This window comes from Trichoplax adhaerens, genomic scaffold, assembly GCF_000150275.1.
Source record: "Trichoplax adhaerens TRIADscaffold_5 genomic scaffold, whole genome shotgun sequence".
NCBI classification, from domain to species: Eukaryota; Metazoa; Placozoa; class Uniplacotomia; order Trichoplacea; family Trichoplacidae; genus Trichoplax; species Trichoplax adhaerens.
In genome coordinates, this window is record NW_002060947.1 from 2,912,225 (window position 1) to 2,938,426 (window position 26,202).

General features: G+C 30.6%; 4 protein-coding genes across 4 annotated transcripts; all 4 read left to right on the forward strand.

Moving 5' to 3' along the window:
• Positions 1 to 3,503: 3,503 nt before the first annotated feature.
• Positions 3,504 to 6,560, forward strand: TRIADDRAFT_56440 (uncharacterized protein; the record flags this gene model as incomplete). Its single annotated transcript, XM_002112393.1, has 6 exons — positions 3,504 to 3,571; positions 3,823 to 3,894; positions 4,747 to 4,818; positions 5,627 to 5,698; positions 6,387 to 6,458; positions 6,530 to 6,560. 6 exons carry the CDS (start codon positions 3,504 to 3,506, stop codon positions 6,558 to 6,560), a joined length of 387 nt encoding a protein of 128 aa, XP_002112429.1.
• Positions 6,561 to 15,433: 8,873 nt separating this feature from the next.
• TRIADDRAFT_56441 (uncharacterized protein) lies at positions 15,434 to 19,768 on the forward strand (the record flags this gene model as incomplete). Its single annotated transcript, XM_002112394.1, has 8 exons — positions 15,434 to 15,513; positions 16,017 to 16,097; positions 17,040 to 17,117; positions 17,212 to 17,283; positions 17,461 to 17,541; positions 17,662 to 17,733; positions 18,488 to 18,559; positions 18,673 to 19,768. The coding sequence occupies 8 exons, from the start codon at positions 15,434 to 15,436 to the stop codon at positions 19,766 to 19,768; spliced, it is 1,632 nt and encodes a 543-aa protein (XP_002112430.1).
• Positions 19,769 to 22,129: 2,361 nt separating this feature from the next.
• Positions 22,130 to 24,753, forward strand: TRIADDRAFT_56442 (uncharacterized protein; the record flags this gene model as incomplete). Its single annotated transcript, XM_002112395.1, has 4 exons — positions 22,130 to 22,295; positions 22,416 to 23,101; positions 24,071 to 24,469; positions 24,553 to 24,753. The coding sequence occupies 4 exons, from the start codon at positions 22,130 to 22,132 to the stop codon at positions 24,751 to 24,753; spliced, it is 1,452 nt and encodes a 483-aa protein (XP_002112431.1).
• Positions 24,754 to 25,572: 819 nt separating this feature from the next.
• On the forward strand, positions 25,573 to 26,036 carry TRIADDRAFT_17654 (uncharacterized protein; the record flags this gene model as incomplete). The annotated part of the gene is made up of 3 exons (XM_002112396.1): positions 25,573 to 25,657; positions 25,740 to 25,834; positions 25,917 to 26,036. Coding segments are annotated over 3 exons (300 nt in total), but the record flags the coding sequence as incomplete, so codon positions are not given.
• Between the last annotated feature and the right edge of the window lie 166 nt (positions 26,037 to 26,202).

The window sequence follows — 26,202 nt, forward strand, 5'->3', positions numbered from 1 at the left end:
GGTTTATTTATGCTAGCATCTTTTATAAGGTCTTTAGAAGCCAATCGGCTACAAGCTCTTACATTTGGATCATTTAATTGCCTAAGTAATTTAAAATTATTGTAAGTAGCACTATCCTAGGCTTCCAAACCCATTCTTAGTTTACACTTGATTGTTTGACGGTTGCACTATTTAGTTATTCGCGTTTTGATACCTTAGTCTCTTAGAATGTTAGATTTATACTCAATGTAACTTTAAGATGTTTTATAATGATAAATTTAAGTCAGAATATAAGTGTAATATTAGCTGATTTTAAAAGATAAAAGTTTACCCATGTTACAAATCTTTGCAAGGCTGGGATATGGTTGCTTAAATCATTATTAAGCACATGAAATCAGCACTAAGCTCTGATGTCGTAATAAAATCTTAGCAGAATTAATCGAACTAATACGAATGTATAGCTCTGTAAAAGGCGCTCCAAAATCTTAGTTTTTGTTTTCTAATTACTTTCTGCATTAAATTTAAAATTGTTAAATGTACAGTAGCTTCAACTAAAAATTTATCAATAAGGTTACTATACGCTCAGTACGATACTACTACATTAAACTTCATTTATAACCTGGCCATTAAAATCCGTATATTCAATTTTTACAGGATGTTAAGATCGAATGCTCTGCTACATATTGAATCGAAAGCGTTTTGTATGTTGCAAAATTTGCAGTACCTGTAAGTATAGCATTTAGGTGTTAAGTATAAGTGGTTAAATTACAGATATAATTAGGCGGTGCTATTCTTACCTCTATACGTATTGTATGAAAATGTAATTTCACTAGAATTCTGGATAACAATCGTCTAAAAGCCATGTCTCAAGGTGACTTTGGCTGCCTATTGAATTTGAAATATTTGTAAGTTTGAAGTTTACAGTACGCATTTATAAGTACGCGTGTGCATAGTTCGATTCTGGCTATATTCCAACGCTTAAGCTTAGATTTAAATTTAAATTGTTTTTCGTTACTTCTATGCATCATTGAAGAGGGATCAATAAGGATTTTATTTCTACTTATTATGGATATATTTTTCATAAGACATTAATGAGATGAAAATGTCTCGAGCACAATTGCTTACCATAGTGTCTACTTGCAACATAGCATATCAAAGTTCTATTTGTATTAGGAGAATCAATATTTCACCATAGAAAAGATAAATCATATATCCAGTGAAATTTAATTTGTTATAAATTGCGTAGAGCTAAAAATGTACGCTGTAAAGTTTTATTTTATGATTTAAATGAATCTTTATTCGAAAGAACAATCAAACATTAGTGAGATATTAATCAATAACGACAATATTTATTATGTATTATTCCTTAGCTAAAAAATTGTAGCTTGTAATAGATTAGAAATTTGATCAAGGTTTACTCTTCTGTAAATCTCAGGCGACTTAAACACAATGCTATCACTACAATTGAAGCCAACTCTTTATGTGGCTTGGAATCTCTCATTCGCCTGTTCGTATCGATAAATATAATTAGATTAATAATTAAAGCTAACATATACGGTTAATAATACGTAAATATTGAAATTGCTTTACGAGATTTGACTAAATCTGCATGTTAAATTTAGTCAATAAAATTATTCAAAATTATTAAGCGTCCTCAATCAATATTTATGACCAACAAGCTCATAAGAACTTATTTATTTCTACTATAATGAATATTATATTACACAGTAATTTGAAGGGTAATCGTCTGAAGGTTGTTAAAAATAATAGTTTGGCCTGCCTATCAAATTTGGAAGATTTGTGAGTATCATACAAAAAGACAAAGACAGTTGGAGTATGCGCTATACACATGCTTAAATAGCTAAGATAATTTCTGTATTATAACGATTATCAAAATGATTAGTTACGGAATAAGATCATATCTTATTCTACAATCTCAGGCTCACGCAAGTAAACTGATCAAAATATTTACTCATATATATATATATTAATTATAATATATTTTAGATATCTTGAGTATAATGCCATTGAAGAAATTGAACCGAGTTCTTTTATTAATCTGAACAAAATTCGAATGCTGTAAGATTTTTAAATCAAAAATAATTAGCATTTTTGGAGCTGGTGGACAGTACTCTATTATCAAAGCTTTAAATATTAACTTAGTATTCAATTATATAGCATTGTCAGTATAATTCATTCTGCCACTTATACAGCCGGCATAGCTTTTAAAATTTCAGATTTACTGAATTACCTATCTTCGCATTTATATTTATAAGGTTTTGATAAATTATACCTCTATACTGTTCTTTAATTGTTCCTTTAATCAGAGATCTGGCTGGAAATCGGTTGAAAATTATCCGTCGTACTACCTTCGCTGGTTTGCAGTCAATGCAATACCTGTAAGTTATAGAACTAGATGATCAGCTAGAAGCCGCTAGCTAATCTAAAGGCATATTTTAAGTATAAAGATATACTGCAAGTATTCGTATAAAATAGTAGAACTTTATCCAATTATTTCGTTACTAACTTAGATATCGCCTATATTTAAAATCGCTATCTATTTATCCCAAAATTCAATGTATCATTATACCAACGCCAGCAACGCACTTATTTACTATATTAAATTAATAGAAAGCAATTTTAGTTGCTTACAGTGTATCAAAGCGAACCTATTACTCATATTTTATGCACTACGTAAACTTGTTATGTATGTTACTACTTGCAGAAGTTAAGAATCATTACGTTAATCCATTATATAAAATATTCATTCTTACATCAGACTATATCCAATATTTAATACCCCTATGTAAGCTTTTTCATGAAATAGCTGTAGATACGTGGAACCCAATCACTATTTACGGAAATGAGCTATCAAATTTTCATTGATTTAGAAAACTCGAGCAAAATTCAATTATTTACATAGAACCGAATTCATTTTGTGGATCAGCTCGTATGGTAGAACTGTATGGTTTATTTTACATGAGAATTATCTTGTCTTCGTATGCAGCACAGCATTAAATGACACCAGTTTCTTATTATAATATAATTTACAGTCTGCTTCATGCGAATAAAATCCATAAGATTGAACGTCATACTTTTGCCTGTGTCTCAAGAATAGAATTCCTGTAAGAAGTTATGCATTAAAATAATGATAAAAAAATTTATACCAAGATAAAAGAAATTTTTTATGTTTGCTTCGTTAGTAATAGCTATAGATATTGTTTATGCCCTTAACTCTCTTAATAATGCAGTTTAATTAATTTTTATTTTCGATGTCTTACCGTTTTCTAACTTTAAAAATGCTGAATGTGTTATCAAGTGTTCCAATCATTTCTAGTTGAACTGTTTAGTCTTCATACTTAAATTCAATGGATCAAGTTATCTAGTTTATTAACCGATACTATAGTTCAAGCTCAAATTAGTAATTGTGAATTCTAGGTTGGGTATCAGTTTAAGAATATATGTAAAATATTTCTATATATACATTTTACATTTCATATTTATGTTTCCACTTTATTAGGAATATGGATAATAATAATATCCAATCGATCGAAAGCGAGGCATTCTGTTCAATGCCGAATTTGTTGTTCATGTAAGCTAATCCGAATTTAAATAGTAAAGTGAACATTTCAAATAGTAACAGAAGTTTAAACTTTTCTTAACCATTCCTTAGTTCCTAATTATACTGCACAATTTATAGCTACAAAGTTAATCTGCATTTATATTTTCTACATCTCTAAGCTTTCTTAATAAAACGGTATTCCGTATTAAGCCAGTTGCATTTTAACAACAAAGTTTATCATTAGAACATTGGAATTACAATAATTTCATATTTTTCTATAGGTCTATAAGTGGCAATAAACTATTTAAAGTTTCTAATGGAAGCCTTACATGCCTTTCTCATCTAATTGGAATGTAAGAGAATTTAAAGTCATGTCTAATGCTATATTACAGTAATTACAAAGTTTACGTTCTCATAGCATGGCCTATCTATACCATGTTATATTAATTTTTCAATCATTCAACACATTGGTACTGAATACTAGTAGTATTTTTGATAAATTGACTTAGCTAGCGCGTGAAATTGTGCATGTACAATTGTACAATGTACAGGGCTACTGCAGAGTCATATAAACGCGTGTAAATAAGATTTTGAAGATTTCTACCTTTACAAAATATAAATGAATTATTGAAATTTACTTAATCAATAAATATGGTCATAATGTGATCTCTGGCTGTACAACCAGCATTTGAATTCTTTATAACCAAACATTGCATAATTTCGAGTCATTCGCAAATACCGTTGGTATTTATGCCAGATCTTATGAAGCTAATGAAATTACTGAGATTGACGACAATGCCTTCAAGCCGACAATCAAACTACAATCACTGTGCGTGTAGTAAAATAAAATTAAACTTTATAATCTTATCGTAAATAGTGTGATAATTCAGGCAATTGATAGTAAAGTAAATGTTAACTAATATTTAAAAAATGCTTTTCATTTACAGATGTTAAGCGAATTTATATTTTTAATTACTTCAAATCATTAGCGATTTTTCAGACAATAAGTTATCAAGGATACAGCCGAACAATTTTGCTAATCTTGCTAATCTCCAAGAATTGTATGTTGTAACACTGACAATATCTAAAACTAAGGACAGGAAATTTATCTCGACTTTTAACACTTCAGCAACGTGATATTGTTCTAGAAAAGGTGTCTTTGTATTTAATTAAATATGAAACATATTCAAATTATTCGATTTTAGACAGCTTGCTGGAAATGCAATCAGGACTATTGAAAGTGGTTCATTTTGTAAATTAAAGAATCTTAAAGTATTGTAAGTAAGCTATGAAGGATGCTTATAGCAGACTTGAACAGTCTGTAAAAATTTAATATATTGTGCGCTAATTAAATAATTGTTATTCTAACATTAGCTTATCGCAATTAATTAAATGAAAGAGATTTATATTTTACAAGACTAAATCTAAAAGTATTATTTTACTAAAGATTGTGTTTCGTAATTTAATTCGTAAATCCAGTAAGGATTATATATATTTGTCATAAATCGAAACGTAATTAGTTTCATATATTTTATTGTAATGAAATTCAAATCTAATGAAAACGTCAGTAATTGGTAACAGCTGTAATTACAACTTATTGGGAGTCTAGCCTTAACGGAGGATAAGTAATAACTGTTTACAGAAAGACCTCGCTTTATATGCAACTAGCAAAACATCATCTGCCACCTTACGATTTGCTTTTGCTTCCAAATTAATACAGTAGGAGCTTCTCCTAATACCATCGTGCCTTATATAATCATTATCATTCCAAATGCAGCATAGATTGCAACTAATTACATTGTTCACATACTTTTAGTCGATAACACTATTATAATCATCACGATAGATAAGATGTCTCTACTAATATAGGATCTCCTATATTAAGGTCAACAACTATTTAAGTTAGTTAATCTCGCTAATGTTACATTTATTTTATTAGCACAATCATTCTTTTCTAATATTTGCAAGGGTATAATTATAAAATTGTGTATAGTGTGTTAGCTTTAAAGAATTGGTGTATTAAAGCTAAAATTTAGAATACTTAAAAGAAAATTTTCATGACTGTCTTAACTATATACATTATAGGTCCGTCACAGGTAATAATTTGGAGAGCTTAAAACCTGGTCACATTGATTGCTTAACAAATCTGATGGAATTGTACGTATATTTTACTAGACAAAAATTAAAACCTATTATTTACTTTCTAGCTACGCTATGTTTATCATCGCATCAGATCGAGAAATAATCCATTACTAACTATAATATATGATTTATTCGTCTATAATAATAATGAATTATGACCTGTGTCTAGTTTTCAAGATTATTAGGTTATGAATGCATAAGCATGCAATACGACATTTGCGTAATACAAAAAAATCTTGTATGAATTTTGTTTTTGCGTCTACAGATTACTATCCTAACGTATTTGTAACACCATTTATGTGCGTAAGCAGACTCGGTGTACTCAATGTAAATAGAACTGTAAATCTATATTATTATTTTAATACATTACTTACCCAGGGAGTAATTTTTGACTTAGATCTTTTTATTACGCAGCTTGTGTTTATGTTCTTCCAATAATAACACAACAGACATCATGATACATGAACTTCACTAGTTATATTTAAGGCTATCATCTAGGCTAGGGTATTCGACATGGTAAATTCTTATGCATCCATGTTAAAAGTTATAGAACATTTATATATTAACACTAAATATTATACGCTCATCTAATTTTAACTGACCGTTATAGTTACTTATATTTACAAAACTGTACATATCAGGTTTTTGTAGTTAAATAAACCGTTATCATCAAAGTAACTTGATATTGTTTGCTTTTATATAGAAGTGCTTCTATAAATAGGATAAAAACGATAGAAAATAATACACTTTGCGGCCTTGATCGATTGAAGATACTGTAAGTCTTTGTCGCTCTTAGTCTTACCATTGGCTTTGTATTTCAATTTTAATTTATATCTATTAAAACAGGCAAATTATGCTGCTATCTGATTACTTTTAAATACTGAAAGCTTAATGTTTGTGATATTATATGATTTAGTAATATTAAAAACGTCAGCATGATGTAATTATTAGATAACCTTAGTCCATAAATATCTTAAATAGCAATTTATTATAACTTATCTAGATCAGGCCAAATACTTGCAATAAAACTTATCCAAGGAGTCATAAAGTATTTTTCTTCGCTGTCTAAATAATCAGATATTGTATAGGATTTGATATTAAACCCTTTAGTAGTATAATGTTATCGTTACTTATATATATTGTATGGTAACGGTCAGATAAAAATTAAAAAAGAACAAGTAAATTAATTTCGATATGATAAGTGATTATGCCACTACAGTTCTATATTGAAAGGCAGCGAAGTTATTTTTTCCGAAAATCATAAAATCTTGACACAAATGATTTGTGCAACTAACCGATATCGCCTGTTAGAGTAAAATTCAAGTGTTTATCAAAGCATTGATTTTAACAACTAGGCGAATAGATCGGAATAATTTGACACATATATATTCAAAAACGCTGTGCGCTCCCAACTTACAGAAACTGTAAGAATCTAATGATCATAACTACTCGTAAATAACATAATTAACATAATTAATTTCCATCTAAAATTATATAGGTATTTAAATAGTAACTTTATCCGATTCATTGCACCAACAGCCTTCCATCAATTGTCTAAGATTAAAACACTGTGCGTATAATAATAATGATCAAATAAGTAGTATTATTAACGTAGAGTTATTAATTAAGAATTTACGAGTATTTCAATGTGAAGTACAGTAGTAGATCTTATTAATGATTTAGATATTTAAGGCGAGAGTTTATTTGTGGTGTAAAGGAAGGCCTTGAAAACTATCGTGTTAGCTTATTTCTGCATTTAAAGCAGCTGGTTTAATCAGTATGCCTCCTTTTTTCTAGAGTTATGAATAATAACCACATATTTAATCTTCCTCCTAAGCTATTTAAATCGATGGTCATGGCAACCTCTTTGTGAGTCGCATTGTTAAATATCTTATTTATCTCAGTTTATAGTTTAAGTATCAAATCATTAGCAACTTTCATTCGGCATTACATTAATTTTACGCTTGTCTGGGTGAATTTTTCTTAAAATTTCAGTCAGGAAGAGAATTAATAGTCTTACTCTGAATATTCTGATATTAAGCTATGAATTATAAGAACATAATTTACCAATTACAATTACTCTCGTAAGTTAGTAACTTCCTTCATTCTGATATTGAACAGGAATATCACTAATACCCAATTGCAAGTATTGGACAACCATCAATTTTTGGGTCTTTATAACCTATTCAATCTGTAATTCTGTTATTTGTAAATATTTAGATCTTCATAGTAAAAGCTAACAATAAGAACTCAAATGATAGATATTCGCTAGAAATTATTAGCGTAGTAAGATTTCGAGTATGTCATAAGGGAATATTTAAAATTGGAATATTACATCAAATTTTCCATCATTAGGCAATTAAACTTCAATAACGTCTCTATAATAAAAGCTACCGCATTCAAAGACTTATATAACGTTACTACCTTGTAGGTGCCCAGTTATGGATAGTATAAAAATGCAACTAAAAATTATTAATAAAGTCGAATTCTAATAGTAGCAACATACAGCATTATAGGGCTATTTCTAATATTATATCATGTAGAGATTTGGCAGACAACGATATGACGATTCTAGATCCAATAGTCTTCCTACCGTTGGTCAAACTTCAAGAATTGTAAAATTCATTAAGAAGCTAGAATTTTGTAGATAAAGCTTATCTCTCTGATAATTAATTGTTTGTTTTAAATGACTAAAATTGCTAGAAATTTAAATGAAAATGAAATTCGGTCATTAAGCGCCTATCAGTTCCAACATCTCTCAAATCTTAAAGTACTGTAAGCATTAGCTGGCTCAAACTTCACCTAGATAATGCTGTGATTTTCAAAGCACAATTTGAGACTGCGAGTTGATTGCCATTAATTTCATAGGTTATGTTAGGGTTACTAATGTAGATTTAAATCTGTATTATGAAGTAATATACGTAAGATAACGATAGCTAAATCTTAATACACATAGTAGTTGTCCTGAGCTGATTTACAATCATTAGTTGTTAAAATGCTAATTTAAAAGCTATAAATTTAATAGCTTGCGAATATCATTGTCAGTGATTTTATACCGATTGAAAGAATAATACATTTAAAATTTAAAAAGAAGGTTTCTGTTAAAAAATAGTAGGACTGTCTATTATATAGAGTTCAAGCTGCATTTCGTAGGCAGTGCATACAGTGTTTGTTAGTTTTAAGCGAAGAATAATGAGTATAAAATTGTATAATAATATAACTTAGTCTTGATATTCCTTGATAAGATTAAAATAAGTATAATTGTAATAGAATCAACGTTACAGCTTAGCGTAATTTTTCTTCCAATTATTATAAAGAATTACAGGATCTGTAGCATGTTAATATAATCAAATACTGGTCTCTAATAGTGTTAAATTCTTTTTGTAGACGCCTACAAACGAATGAAATATTTTCGATTGATGCTAATGCATTTTCTGGTCTAAATAAATTACAATTATTGTAAGTATTGCCTGTGCTTCTTTCACTATGTAACTAGGCTGCATTTAATAGTTCATCAATTTTAATATTTCTTTAAACTTTTTACTTTCAATGATAGTTTGTGTTAACGAAATTTAAAGCAAACAAACTTACTTTGCGTAATTTTAGGCAGCTTAGCGGTAATCCGATCAGTAATTTTCAGGAATTTAAATTACCTGCTGTACCATCTATGGATTTTTTGTATGCATTAATTTACACTTATAATTTAATCAGATGATACAGTGATATACGATGCTGTCGTATTCTATGTCTAATTAAAAGCATACCAACATTTTTACATTATATTTAAAGTTATTTATCGCCACAGTTATCGCTAATGATTATTTGTATCCGCCAAGAGGGGTATCGAGATCTTATCCGCTGAAGTTAGATGGAAGACATAAATTGATTAACCGAAGAAGGAATACGGTAGTAATAAAGAACATGTAAGTCTTAACTAAGTTCCACGGATGATATGGATATCAATATAGCTCGTAAAATATATATATATAGAATAAAAAAATATAGTATTAGTAACACAATCATAATTGTAAAGCTTAGCGATCAGTGGTATAAAGTAAAAATTTAAACAATTTTTAATATTATTTAGTGAGTGCGAAATATTTTAAGCTAGTACCCTATTTAAAATTTTTTCTACCATGAATTCGCGTCATTGAGCAAATATAAATTATTTAAATCTTTAAGTAATCTTGTCATGAGTATCGAAATTATCTACACAAAGTGATATTATTAGTATATAACAAATTTCAAAAATAGAATGTACTAGTGTTTATTAAGATAAGTAATCTCTATATCTGGATTAGTAAATAACAATTAAGTATTAATTGAGGCCAACAGTTAATTTTGATTAATCCAAACTATTATAACTATGGCCTAGCCATGGTACAGTGTAATACAGCAAAGACTGTAACTTCAATTGTTGTAAACAATATTGATTACATATATTCTTGTACCAAGCACTAATTTAGAAAGGATGAAAAGATTAAGAATCTATTAAATGATCAAATTGACCATTAATAGAGTTTATAACTGATTTCAATCGTTTACCATATGTTACTATATGCTCATGGAAAAATCTTTTGCTTTTTGGTATTCTAACGTAGAGATTTGGCCAATAATTTCCTATCGGAAATAAAACGGTTGGACTTTGGAGACTGCAGGACCCTGTTAGTTATATCTTCATAACTATAGTTGAGAATGACAGTCGTAATCGATGTAAAATATCAAATTGCAAAAAGTATAGTAATTTTTGATCAATACTAATATTCTTATGTTAAAATTATATTTATATTGTATAATCTTGCTTGGTATCTCGCTTGAAATAGCAATTTATCTTATAACAAACTGCATGAATCAACTCTACTCAACTTTTCTACTCTGGATCACTTAGTCCATCTGTAAGCATGATTCTGATGATAGCATGAGAAACAAAATAATAGCTACTTATAGTTAAACTTAATTTCAAATAAATTTCTTACTTTTTTTCACTGATTAATATCTATTTATTATGTTAGCGATTTAACAGGCAATCGTTATAATAGCATTAGAAATATTAAGGATTCATTCTTTATGAATAATTACAATTCTATGCTTTCAATGTAAGTATTTCATCCATATCGCAAAATTATAGCTACGCAATTATTTACTTCCTTACTGACAGATCATTGCTAATATTTGTGTGCATAGTACACGCTGATACATGTTTTCCGAGGTCAATTTAGAACTATAATTTGTGCTACTTCGCGATGCAATATGGTTATCATCTAGTGTTGCTTTGAACAGAACACAAGTTATCTTAACGAATTAAATTCACGCCTTCGATTTAATAATATTTGCATGGCATATGTTATGAGTCTCATAAGGTGCTTATGATTCTAGTCAATCATGAGTATCTATTTAATAATCTTCTAAGTTGCATAAATCTAGTTTCATAGACATATTCCATACCAGTTTTATGGTAATGTAAGAAAAATTATTCTAATTTAATGCCTGTAATTGAAAGATAAAATAATTAAATAAGCATGCTACATTGCATAAATATCTACTACCTGATTAAAGAAATTACTACTAGATAAAATGAATGATTGTGCATTTAGAATAGCTAGTATATATATGTATTCAACATTGATGCAGTATCTAGTATGAATGGTTATTTGATTTATAATTTCTTGGGTAACTTCTGAGGTAACCGTTTGACTCGACCTAAACTCCTAAAATATAAACATCAGTAAAGAGCTACCTAACAATATACTGTACAGATAAAAGTTAAAATAAATTTGTAGCTTTTTGTAGTCAATTCTGCTAAAGTGATAATGTTATTGTGTGCAATTACATAGTAACAGAGAAAGCCAATTTCTTCGTCATGCAACAGTAGTTTATATGATGAATCTAGATTAGAAAAGAATTTCCCTATCATAATTGATACGATTGGATTGCGATACTCAAAATCAGGCACTAGATCGACTAAATATAAGTTATCACTATAAAATTCGCCAAATTGTTTTACGATACTTTTAATTTGGCTAAGATTTTGAGTTAAAGGTAGATACAAATCTTACTGGGGGTTTATCATCTATAAAATTAATGTAAGGGCATTTAATAAAATATAATTTTTTTCTTACAGTGGGTCAAATTCTCCTTTATGTTAAATATCAGATTTCTTGTCCTTACTTAATTGTAATATTGATACGATGCACACATAATTTTAGGTAAATTGTTTTAACTAGAATCTGTTCAATTTCTACAGGAATATCTCTTCAAATACTCTAAATTACATCCATATTGATGCCCTGAGACCGTTTTCAAAGTTACAGTCACTGTAAGTACAAAAAATATTAATCTTCCTAGGAATAATGGAAATACAAATAGCGTACTATGTAGTTTAGATACTCTATAAATATCCTAATCGAGCTAATTATTTCTCTGTTTACTATATAATATAAATGCGGTAGCTTTTGTACGCTTACTGCGTTCCAATTATCTATTTTATTGCTCATATTTTGCAGATTCTTGCTAAAGAACCAGTTACAGAAGCTAGATTTTATAAGACCGCTGTCACAACTTGTTGTTTTGTATGTTTATGAGCTGAAAGCTGTGGTTGTAAACTACACACATATGTGTATTCACGTACGGCATGTGTATCCCAATGAATTTAACTCTTTTCTTCATCTTGAATGTATGGCAATAGTGAAGAACTAGAAATTATTACCATATTTCACAAACTAGCTTCGTGACAGGGATAACGCAAAACAAATCTCTAAATTACTAAAGTCTCCGGGATTCAGTATCCCTTAGCTATTTCTCAAGCACTTACATATCTTTCCTTATAGATTAAACAACTAGAGAATTCCTATTTTATGCAGCTATCTGCCGAGCTTAAATACCCTTCGGCAACAGCTATCATGAATGAGCCATCATAAGATTATGAAACTTAGTTTATATTGAATAGTTAAATTAATACCGAGATATTCATAATCATACACATGTACTGAATGACTCTAAATAATTAGACTACCGTATGTCCTTTCACGGAATTATTTATGGTATCACCTATAAGTGAATATTTTCAGGATATTAATCACATGCGTTATAAGACATAGCACTATAATCAATTCACACCAGTTGCTATATAAGAACTCTTACTTCAGTACAGCATAAGTTACTGTAACAAAATAATAACTGCCGTGGTTCTTACTGTAAGCCATTAATAGTTATCTCCATATATAAATATTAATTCACGAAGTTTAGTCATTTAACTCTTCACGGTAGTTCGTACCGTGACACCATAAGATATTATTTTCTTTATAGGTGCTGAATTCTGTTATTCTTACAAACATTACGATCATTATTTAGTAAAGCATGAATTGTCAAATCATAAAATTTAATCTATGCTATATAGACGTTGACTATCATGTTTCATTGAGCTTTTTGATAGCAACTCTTAAATCTTCTGCATTTAAATATAAGTAGATAGTGCTATTGTTAAGAATAGCAGTACACTAACTGAGTAAGTAAGATCTAAACTCGAATTATATCTATCATCTAGATTAAAATCTTTGTATCACGATTATAACTGCTTCGTTAGGTCTTTGCATTAAATCCACTTATCGGGCAGCTATTACTGCATAGAAACAAGATTAATTTACAAGAAGTATTTTACTAGCCTTTATGCTTCTGAAATGCTAAATTGTGTCTTCTCTAATGTCCAGATCTCTTACGTTCAATCTTATCACGACAATAAGCACACAAGATTTTATAAACTTAACACAGCTCAAAGAATTGTAAGTAAATAATTGATAGTGAAAAACACCTGATGATTGTAATCATAAATAGTAGTAATTATTAAACGAATCTATGGTTATGAATTACTGTATTTGTTTGTTTTTTGAAGATGTGCAAACTATTTCATTTACTTCATTTAACTCCATTTGTATGCACTTTTTAACATTTATTGATCTATTCTTGTTTAGTACATGATATAAAATGAAAGGCATGCATAGAATATTTGCTTATGCGCTTTCATAATTATTACAATATTTTCCTTAAAAGACACCTGGACTCAAACAGGATTGGAGTTCTTAGTGAAAATTATTTCATGAATACAAAGTTAAATTCTTTGTAAGACTGATAATCGTAGCAAGTTGTAATATGGTTATTTTACGAAATAGCATTAAGACATGAATTATACTTATTTTAGATACTTGCAAAATAACCATATCTCTAATATTAATTCTATTTTGGAAGGATTACAAGACTTACGGATACTGTAAAACTGTTCTTTCCTTTATTAATAGCCAAGTTGTCATTATTTCTTACCCTATAAGAATTTTATATAGGCAACTTCATTATTTTCGAATGTTTGATCTAATAGAAGATTATTTTTTTATATTTATCAACTCTGGTGCATTAACTTGAAATACAAGAAACTTGAATTCTAATAATATTAGAAATGTTAGCAAGACTTTTAATGTCAAACTTTCCTATCTCGGCGAATTGTAAGTAATATGAATATACGTCTTAAACAATTTTAGGCTTTCGGAAATAATACTTGTTCAGTTTTAGTATAAGGTCCTGCAAAACTAAATAGCTTAATTTTAGGTATTTAAGTCATAACGGAATTGCGCAAGTAGAAAACAAAACCTTTTCTTCATATAAAAACTTAAGAATTCTGTAAGGATGACATATTACATTATTACTTTATATTAATAAAAGTAATTATTGAAAAGATTGTCTTAGCTGAATATACTGAATTTACTTAGCGATTTAAGTGATAACGCTATAACACTATCTGAGCAAGATGATTTGGGGTTAACATTCCTAGAAAAGCTGTGAGTGAAAGTAGCAAAAATTATGTCCATATTTTTAATTCATTTTAACAATTGTAACCAAACAAAATCTATATATATATATCAAATAAAATCTTGATATCGTAGATTTTTCAAAAGGCGATAAGTTATGGGTAAAGTATTCGTAGATGCACGTATAATGATATTGATATCTTTGTAATTATCAGAAATAAGCGTTACTGCTATAAACAGCAGCTGCAATTCCTTTTCCTGCTAGAGGCATCAATTTCATTAATATACGAACGAAACCTATGAAAGAGTTAATGTATTATTAGTGCATTCTCTTGTTGGTTGTAATAGATTTACGTAACCTTTTAAGCAGTGATTTAATGGCTACTCTGTTTGTATTAAACTTACGTTCGTATAATATTATAAAACCAAAATCACTTACTTGGATATTTTATAAGATTTTGAGTAAAATTGCCTATATCGTAATGGCAGATTAAATGATGTTAAAATATAATTAATCTTTATTAGATATAATCTATAAATTTTTCTTAATTGATTCTTACATTCAATGTAATTATAGAAATTTAGCACGAAACGATATAAAATACCTAAATTGCTCGGGATTACCTCCCGTATTGAGATCTTTGTAAGTGATATCCTCATTTAACTATTCTTATTTATCAATACTAAATACTCTGACGGCTATTTTTAAAATATTTACTCTGAATACTGTGTTTGACATTAATAGAATATTACATATTAAAAAAGCCTGTATCATACCTTTTAAGAATTTTAGCAAACAACAATATAAAAAAATTCGATCCTAATTGTGACCGTTTATTCTATCAAATGAAGAAAATGTAGGTAGATGCTTGAAGTTTATCGTGAACATAATTTGAAAATGATTTGTTTAACTGAATCTAGTACTGACATAGCTATTTTTGTATTTGTTAGTGACATGAGTTATACTAATTTGACTGCAAATGGGATAGAAATACAGAAAGGCTTTCTCGATAAATTAAACTTAGTTAACGACTTGTAAGTATACTGCTTATTTAGGTGACAATTAGATCTTAAAATAAGACTGCTACTTATTTAGAAGAGAGTTATTCAAAAACATTATCTTAGCTGTAATAGCTAAACTTATAAAGAATTATCTTATATGTAGTGAACTTGTCGATTGCTTTTAGGAAATTGGCAGGTAATAACTGGGTCGGAATAACGAAGGGAATGGCAGCTATAATTAACTTGAAGTTGTACGTATGCCAATAGATCCTCTTTATAAATCTTTTACTGGGAAAACTTTTCATTATGAACTATTAAATACTTCCCTTACATTATGAATGTCTAAGTTACATCTATGCACTGTGATGAATATGTCAGGTGATAAAACATTAACCCGATAATTCAGTCTAGAATCTTAAATATTGTTATTTACAGTAGACGAGCTTATAAGTATTATGCATAGAGCTATTAACTTTATAAAATATATTACTTAAGAAGAATTTGAGATCGATTTCGGAACTTTTTTGAGCAAATAGAGATGTAAGCGATAATCCAATAGTATTGGACACCTTCATCGATGATTTATACGAACGTGTTGGGCCGTTTCTTATCGGAATGTAAGTAAGCGAAGTAATAATGAGCTGTCTTGACCGTAGCATGTAAATACGGTGTTTCCTTATGCAATATGCATAATACTGTATTGGATACTGATAACAGTTGGACAGCGTAAAATTACAGATGCTGATTTTATATTTACTTATTTCACGTAAAAGTATTGAACTAATTTAAGAGAGTTTTAAAGCCAATAAAAGCAATTATGACTTTGGTTAACGATCCTCTACTTAGAGTATCTTGTTGAGCTGAGTCGGACGGCAGAGAACGGGTATATTTAAGAGGATCTATAACTGATATTGCCTATGTTTGTTGCAATATATCTAGTTTACCATCCGTTATATAGTTGACTATAAAATGATATGTAGTATGGTAAATCCATACTGAATTCGTAGTTGACATTAAATTCTAGACAAATCTTATCACGTAGTGGGATATTCACAATTTAATAATAGAAATAAATTATCGAAAGGTGTAATTTAGGCATTGTATACGCCTAACTATATTTAAATTTTAAGTAATCATAACTTAATCTTGGTAGTTTAAGGACAAGAAAGTGAACAGAAATTCAGCTTTAAGCACAGAGAACTTTCTGGCATAAATTTTTTAAAGAATCATCGAAATTTAACTAAACTGAATATAATGTCTGATTTGCAAGGTTTATAATCAGCTTTTTTTTCTAAATTAAAAAAATTTTTATAGTAATTTAAGTAAATGCAATATATCAACTATTCCTGGAAAGGCCTTTACCGTGTTTTACAAACTTAAAATTTTGTAAGTGTGTTATTTTAATAACTTGATGTTACAATAAAATTTACCGTGATCATATCATAGTATAATTTATTTTAGATTAAATTTAATGTAGTGCTCTAAAGATAGAATCGTTGGTGCAAGCAAACTGATATATTTTTATAATTACTTAAATTGATGTCTTTTCTAAATAATAGATCATTAAATGATAACAACTTACATGAATTTGATATGGTTGACGTCTCTTTGAAGGATTTGAATGAATTAGTAGAATTGTAAGTATTGTGTCGTATCGTCTAACAGCAAAAAGAGACTGTTTATTAGAGAAAACAGATATTGTATTTAATAAAATTTCGATATTTCTTTTAGAAATATTGCAAAAAATAGCCTAAAAAAGATAAAATCTACACTAACAATTCGATTTAAAAATATGGAAAAACTGTAAGTATGATTTTCGAAATATTCTGTTATGATCTTTATTCTCATAGAATAATACCGTAATGTATTGGACTTGTTTCTTAACAAGATTATCGCTGCAAAATAGTTTAATGCAAATAAAGTTTATTAATTTAAGCATAATATAATCAATGTACTAATACTTATGTCTAAATGAATCAGTAATATATCGAATAACAAGGTTGAAGGATTATGTAGGCCAAATTTGGACATAGTTGAACTATTTCCGAACATAAATTTGATGTAAGTCTGAAACTTGAGTATGTTTAGTGTTAACACGTATTTGCAAATTTAGTTCAGTTGTTGTTAATTAGCTGTTAAGCTTGTTGACTATAACTAATAAAATCGTAATTTATCATAAAGCGATGCAAGCAGAAACAAAATTGAAACGCTGCAGGAAAGATGCTTTAAAGGTTTATCAAGATTGCAAAAACTGTAAGTGTTAGGAGTTACAAAGGGTGAAAAGTAATGACTCTATTGTTACTAATCTGAATTTTTAAGATATACGATGTAGTCAGAGAGGAAATACAAATTTGTATACTTCCTGGTAATCATAATTGAATTGACGCATCATTGTTATCGTGTACGTACAGATAATTTTAGTTTATGCGACAAGAGATATATCGCAATGCAACATTTTTTTATGTGAAGATTACTTAAATACAGTATGATCACACCTGTTAAACATTCTTCTCTCTTATAACCTGATTATCTAATATTGCAATATTGATCCGTTCGTTACGCTTAGAAGTTATAAACTTAAAAGCATTCTGTAACTAATCGTATATAAATCGTGAATTTTGCTGTAATAAGTAGATTATCAGATAGTCAGATAGTCCTTGGTAGTTAGACGAACCTAACTTCTGTAATAAAGTGAAATTTGCAAGAAACTGTAGTTCTTGATTTATTGTTTTGAAGATCACTTTATCGCATAGCCAAATACCGTTGTTTATCATTACACATTAAATCTTTCAAATCTTTTCATGTAGGCTACAAATATAGTAATTTACTACAAATCCATTGTTTTTACCAGTTCAATTTATCTACCCGATATTTAAAGCCGTCCTTATTAGATGAATTTTGAGCTATTTCGAAGACTATGCTATTGTATTGCTATATTACAAACTTTATGTGTGGTCACTTTACATGAAAGCGAAAATTAAAAATTGCGTATTTCTCCCATCTTTAGCGATTTACGAGGGAATCTATTAGCCTATGTATCCCGAAAATCCTTTTATGGTCCACCTCAGTTGGTGGAAACGTAAGTCTGAGAGGCCATGTCTTGCAATTTTCCTACTTTCATATAGTACGTTTACATCAACCATTGAGCTTAAAGTGCGCTATCTTCTTTTCGGCTGTGTAACATGTCAATAGGTTAACGAATCGCCCTTATTTTTGTTGTATAATACCTGCTAAAATTGTGACCTGTGAACCATCGATGATATCTGATACTTTATCATCATGTCAGCACCTTCTTGCTCATACTTCATTACAGTACTTCGTCTGGGTTGTTGGTTGCTTGGCGTTTTTTGGCAATATCATTGTTATTATTCAGAACTGTTATCTCAATAATACTCAAGGGAAAGTTCATATTCTACTAATCAATAATCTAGCCATGTCTGATCTTGTTATGTCAATTTACCTATTTATTATAGCATTTGCTAATTCAAATTACAACAATAATCAGTATGGTCAACGGTCAGAGGAGTGGTTAAGGAATCCTTTATGTGTATTATCTTGCATCCTTGTGACTACATCAAGCTTAGTCTCTGTCTTTTTAATGTTAATAATCAGTGTCGATAGGTTTATCGTTATAGCTTTGGTGTTTAAGGCAGAAAAGTTGAGCATGCTTGCTACTCGAGTGATTACCGGTATAATATGGCTAGCTTGCTTTACATTTGCACTTGTGCCGGCATCATTCAGTATCGATAAACCAGGTCATAATCGATTATATACGTACAACAGCATGTGTATGCCAAGCAATTATGAAAACTATTTGTACCGCATTTGGATGATTATCTATATATTTCTCACTATTATTGGTTGGATTATCACTTGCACCCTTTACGTTGGGATATTTATTTCTGTGTACAAAACTAGAAAAGCCGCTGGAAAAATAATTCCCAAGGAAAGTAAAATACTTGCAATGCGTCTATGTGTCATACTGATAACTGACTTGATTAGCTGGGTACCGTATTATGCTGTGAATAATTTTGGTTTCATAACCAGTAGAGGTGTTGATGTTATTACATTACAATTTGTTGGTATTTTTGCACTTCCTATTAATTCTGCTGTTAATCCATTCTTGTATACCATAACTGGTAGAGCTGTATTTAAAAGATTATTTATTCTTCCAGCGACTTGTTTAACCAAGTTCATTCGCAAACCGAAAAGTCAAGCTCAGCCTACCCGCTCAAAAGTTCTCATTCTCAGCACAATTTATAACACCCATGAGGACGATTACGAATGATTAATTCATTCATTCATAAGTACTGAATATAAATGCATTACTTCTGGCATAAATAATGAAAAATAAATAGTCAATAATAAATAAATAAATATTTCACACATCTAGCGCCAGCGTAATGTACGATGTCAATTGCAACATGACTCACTTTGATATCATGGAAACAGCTCTATGTAGAAATAATGCCGTACCAAGAGCTGAAAGTAGGATTATGCTCGATATTATAGCGAATATCTTTAATAATATTGTTTAGGAATGGCAAATTTTACGAATTAAACTTATATCGCTCAAGTCGCCTGCTTCCACTGCGTGCGGTGATCCATTTGACTTTGCAAGATTTCAACATTTATTGGAATGGTAAATTGTTCAGATTGGCGGTAACTTTACTACTGTAGTATCTACTGTACAGTGTACAGTGTACAATGCAGTACTTAATGTCAGCGTTGAGTCAAATCCAGGATGCCGACTGTATTGCTGGTCATTTCAATAATGCCATAAGTCTGCAAGCGTACACTATCCACTTTGTGATCCAGATTCGCTACCCAAATTGTTTAACCTTGACATACTGTACAGTACAGTACAGTACAGTACAGTACAGTACAGTACAGTACAGTACAACTACTGTACGCTGTACTGTACAGTGTACAGTATAACGTACTGTAGGTCCATCTTTGAATTCTATTCTGCAGACGGTCCAGACCGGACCAGACCATGAACACTGTACTGTACAGTACAGTATGTTGCGATCAGTACTATCAGTACTAAGATGGTACAGTACTGTACACTGTACAGTGTACAGTATAATATTGTAATTAATATTACCTTAATATTATTACTATCCCATACTACGCATAGTACTGTACAGTATAACGCGCTTGCTGTAGTGTACAGTATAAAGTACTGTAGATCCATCTTTGAATTCTACTGTACAGTACAGTACAGTATTCTGTAGACGGTCCGGACCGGACCAGACTATGTACAGTACTGTACACTGTAGCGTACTGTACACTGTACTGTACAGTATAGTACAGTACAGTACAGTATATGGGCTTTTACAATACTGTACTGTACACTGTAGTACATAGTACTGTACTTTACTGTTGCGACATTGTGAAACTGTACAATACAGTAGATAGCAATTTACTGTTACGTGTACAGTAGTGACTGTCAGCAAAAGTAGTGAACCGAAGCGAAATTTCTCTGGTTTACGCAGTACAGTCATGGTACTGTACACTGTGCACTGTAGAGTACAGTACTCAAAGTCAAGGGCTCAAGGCTCTCTGAATATTCTTGATTCACTATCGAGTCAAGAAATGCTATCAGGAACATGTAAAGAAAAAGAAAGAGTAATGACCAGCTCTGTGTTGAACTCATTATTTTAAACCATAGAAGAAACTCATTGAGAGACATAAAAAAGATCTTTATAATAAAATACTAAGATTCTATCTTTAAGAAATCCTGCTGTACAGCATTGTACAGTTCCTACGAATACAGTGCCGTAGTAGAGCAATCACAAGAACTCTGAAATAAAGTAGATTTTCTTATGCTTTCAAAATCATGGACTGAAAAAGGACTGACACTGCCGCATTGTTATGAACTTATGATCATTGATCATAAACACTATAGTAGATACAGTACGTACAGTGTACACTGTACAGTACTGTATTGTACTGTACTGTACTGTACTGTACTGTCCAGTACAGTACAGTGCATAGTGCACGGTCACAGTACTGTACTGTACAGTACAGTATACTGTAGGACAGGATCTCAGTACTGTACTGTACTGTACTGTACTGTACTGTACTGTACACTGTGTCTGGTACCGCACTGTACTGTACTGTACTGTACACAGTGTACAGTACGTACACTCGTACAGTACAGTATTGCGTACTGTAGCGTACAGTACGCAATTTTCAGCGCCGTTCACGATTGAACACAATCCACAAAGCTTTATACACTAGTGCATAGCGGTAAACGTCAGATTTCGATACAAAAGAAAAGGACTCAAGGTAAGGAAAGGGAACAAAAGACAGTATATTAAGAAAGAGTGATATAACGTAAAGAATTATTGAGTTGTGTAAAACGATCTTTATAACGTAGTGTGTTTACTATATCCTATTGGATTGACTTGTGAGTCGTATCCTTCTTTTCCTTACTTTATCAAGTATCAAATTGTGCTTTAGACTGCGTTAGAAATATCGTAGTGTTGCTGCATTGAATGTTACAACAACTTCAATGTCCCAAGAATCATTGCAGTAGATCGACTTATTCCATGTTCTCTACAGCAGTATTCCTTGAGTTGTTATTTCACTTTTACGATTAACAAATCCAATATCATATTTGATAGATTGGATTAAAAGTAGTATGGATGGTAAAGATTTATGTAAAACTCCGTATCCTAATTCTGGTAGCCACGTCGATATGTTCAACTTAAAACAACCGCGATATCAACCTGGTCATACCAACATAGCCATCAATCGCGGCGAGAGCAATAATGTAGCCAACATAAGTAACTCATCCTTTGCAGCAGGTAATAGAAATTCATTTAAAGTAATACCACCATTCTAGATAGATAGATAGATGCTTGCTATTAACACTATTTACAAATAGGATAATAATTAATAATAGAATATTATGTTTCAATTGCTAGATAACACTTCCAATTCATCAGTTGGTTATCGACAGGGTACTTTTGTTAGAAATAAAGGAGTCGCATCTGCCTATGAACGATTGGGAAATTCAGCTATGGCTAATATGCAGGCACAGCAGCAGCATCATCAGCCACAAATTAATCCTAGCAATAATAGAAATGCGAATACAAATGCTAACTTAAATGCTTTGGTAAGACATCAAGCACCTAATCAGTATGGAAGTAACGAAAATTTACAAATGGCATCGCATGGCAAGACGACACCGTTACCTTACCGAGTTCCCGTTCAACAACAACAGCACCAGCAACAATCACAAGCGCAATTAATTAATATGCAACAAGGTCAGCGAGCATACTTGCAACGACACCATCAATCGCATGATCCATCTAGTCAACAGTTACAACTTGATGCCGCGTCTCGGACAATAGATCCTCGTAGCCAGCTGCAGTATCAAAATTATTCTTATCAGTCAAACTATAATCGAAATATTCCATCGTATCATTCGTCTCATCAACAATTGCAACAAAGACGTAAGACAAATGATACGACTTTAGCTGGAAATGACGGTAATAATGCTAGTAGTGGTACTGGTGGTAGTTATATGGATAATTCTGGTGGTATTCACACTGGACAATATCGAAACAGGCAAATTGCTTCTGAAACCTCTGTCAATGTTAATCCTCAGGTATTTATAGAAGATATGGTGATTTTTATCATCCTTTCCTACGTCAAATTATTCACCTGTTTTATCGTACATCTTATACTATCTATTTGATATGACTGAATTATAAGTTGAAATTACGCGATATGTCGGGACTCTTATTTGATACAGTATCCTCACGTCTTAATGTACGGTTTAAGATCATACCTTAATGCTTATTAGTAATACTAACTAATATACATGTATATCCAATTAGGATGGTTATAATTATAATATTGGTATTCTCTGTTTTAAATGCAACTACTGTATATATACTGCCCTTGCGATCATATCTAAAAATCATTTCATTAATTCAGAAGTTAGCCCGTATTAAATGTTATTCTATACTGTTTATAAGGCTACGAGTGGAAAGAGTATTTACCATCCTTTACATATTTGTGATTAATATCAATTTTCCAGCTTTACAAGTTTTGACAGTAACAGTGTTTCAGTATTTAGTATCATACGTACATAGTATTGACAAAAATTACATATAAACATAAGTATCTTTTTACATGATTTGGTATTCATAGTGTCATTTATATCAAATTAGTTAATTTATAATATTTGTATCGTAGTTATCTACCTACTTGCATAAACTTGATTCTGTATTCTGTAGTTCCTGGCTTATTCGCAGTAATTGATTTTACCTAGTTCAAAAACATTTCTGATTGATACTACTTTCAGTTATGCAGCATATTCTGCATGATCTTTACTTATTAATAGTCTCTATAACCTCGGATTTGAAAGTTTTAAAAGATTGCTTCAGTAGTTCGCTGATTAGCAGGTTCTACTTAATTACACAGTATCATCTGTATTAAATAAAATACTCTGGTCGTCATTCTGTAGTATTTATGTTTAGACTATTTCTTTTATTAGCATCGTTGATAGATTGTGCTGTAGATTGTTATGATGATTTGCGTTGGTGTTAACTAGTAATTTTGTATTCTTTAGTATCATCAGATAGAATCAAATCAGCCAGGAAAAGCACAGCAGCAACAGCAACAATCTGCAATGCCTAGCCAACATGTAGCGAGTCCAATCTTATCACCTAACTATGGTAGAAACGATGGTATTAGTAATATACCCACGAAATCGAATCCAATTCAACAACAATCGTTACAAACTTATGCTATACAAGCACAACAGTTGAAGTTACAAACGCAACAGATAGATAACAGGTCTATCTTGCAGAGATCGTTGGCACAGTCAGGACCTAAGCAAACCAGCCAACAATCATATTTTCGTCCTAATTATCAGAATACTCACATTTCACAATCACAGAGACAACAGGTGATACAAGTTCCTATCACTCGACATTCTACTGGAACTGCGCAAGTGTTACAGCATAAGGTATAAACAAGTACCTTTGCATATTTTATTTCCTTCATTATATTAATTACCATATATTATAATTCTTAACTTAAATATTATAGGCTTCATCTGGACTCGGAACCGGAAATAGTATGATCCAGCCTTCTATGACATCAGTTCTAGAGGGCCAGTCGAGACCAACTAGACACTCACCTGTAAACTCTATGGCAAATTCGAACAATCAAGCTACGGTATTCAAACAACGTACACCAGCACTGTTAAACCAATCTTCTGGACCGTCACCTTCTCTAAAACGTAATTAATTAATACAGTACTTACATATTGTAGTCAAATAGTAATATAAAAATAAATATAGCGTTAATGATGATAATTAACCGCTTTAATGTTATCGCTAACTGGCTTCACAGACCAGAATACTATGTCCGCGACTGTTACACAACATGATGACCAATTAGGTATGGTTTAATTAGCTTATGTAAAGCGTATGATTAAAGTTTTTTACTGTTTAAAAGCGTTTGTGATAAAGATCATCTAGTAATGTAGCGTAAAATACAATCCTCAAATAATCCTAATCGATGTTTTAGCACTCACTGTTAGTCTTAACAATAAATTAACGAGATGTATTGCATCTGCGCGTTATCAAAAAATTTAGCTCGTTCTGATTCATCTCCGTATTTACGTGGAGATGTATCGAGCCGAAGACCTGGGAAGAACGTTCCAGGAAGTTTGAACGTTGGCAATGATTTGACAGATGCGTCACAATTGGATGATATTCTTAGTGATCTTTTGGATCCACCTATTGGTCTTTCACCAGTAAGCTTAGATAGCGATTGTTAAAGCTTCAGTTTGATAACGAAATAGGATCAATAGATGTTTTTTAAACCAATTTTGCTTCAAGCATTTGATTGTGCGGTATGGCTATAGTTGATTTAAATGACTTATTTAAATAGGATAAATTAAATACTGATGACTTTGCTAATTTTAATGTGTTGTAGGTTTCGCAATCTAGTAGAAATACTCCTCGTGCTGTTTCCCCAGTAGGCTATGAGAAAGTAAATCAGTGTTAAATGGCCTAAATATAGTTTATTTTAAATTTTTAACCGTGTATTATTTCCATTTTAAAGGTTGATCATTTGTATAAATTATACAATAACAAGAAGCAGAAGGCTTTTTTAGATGAGCTTCTTTCATTACGACAAGCCCAAGGTAACTAAAACTGTAAAATATGTATCACTAACTTACATTTAGAAATGCTGCATAACTTTACTAAATTATCGCGTAAAATCAGGTAATCCAGTTGAAAGAGTTCCAATTATGAACAAGCAATTACTGGATCTATATAACTTATATAAATATGTGAAGGATCTAGGAGGTTCTACCGAGGTAAATTGTTAACAAAGTTAGCAGTAAGGCAGAATCCCATTGTAAAGTATAGGAACTTCTAAATCATTTCTTGTTCATACAGGTAACTGAGAAAAAATTATGGAAAGAAGTTGCTACTAGTATGGGATTTGAAAGTTCAGTTATGATTATTAACGCTCTTTTTACTCACTACGTACATTACATCCTTCCTTATGAATGCAAAAATGATAAAGATGGTATCGATGTTAAGATAGAGACTGAATATTTACGCGGTATTAAAAAGAAAAATTATGATGATGAGAACGTCGATCAGAGCACACCTACTCGCAATACGTATTCACCACAAAATAGCAAAGCTACGACGAAATCAAACAAAGAAATCCTCAATG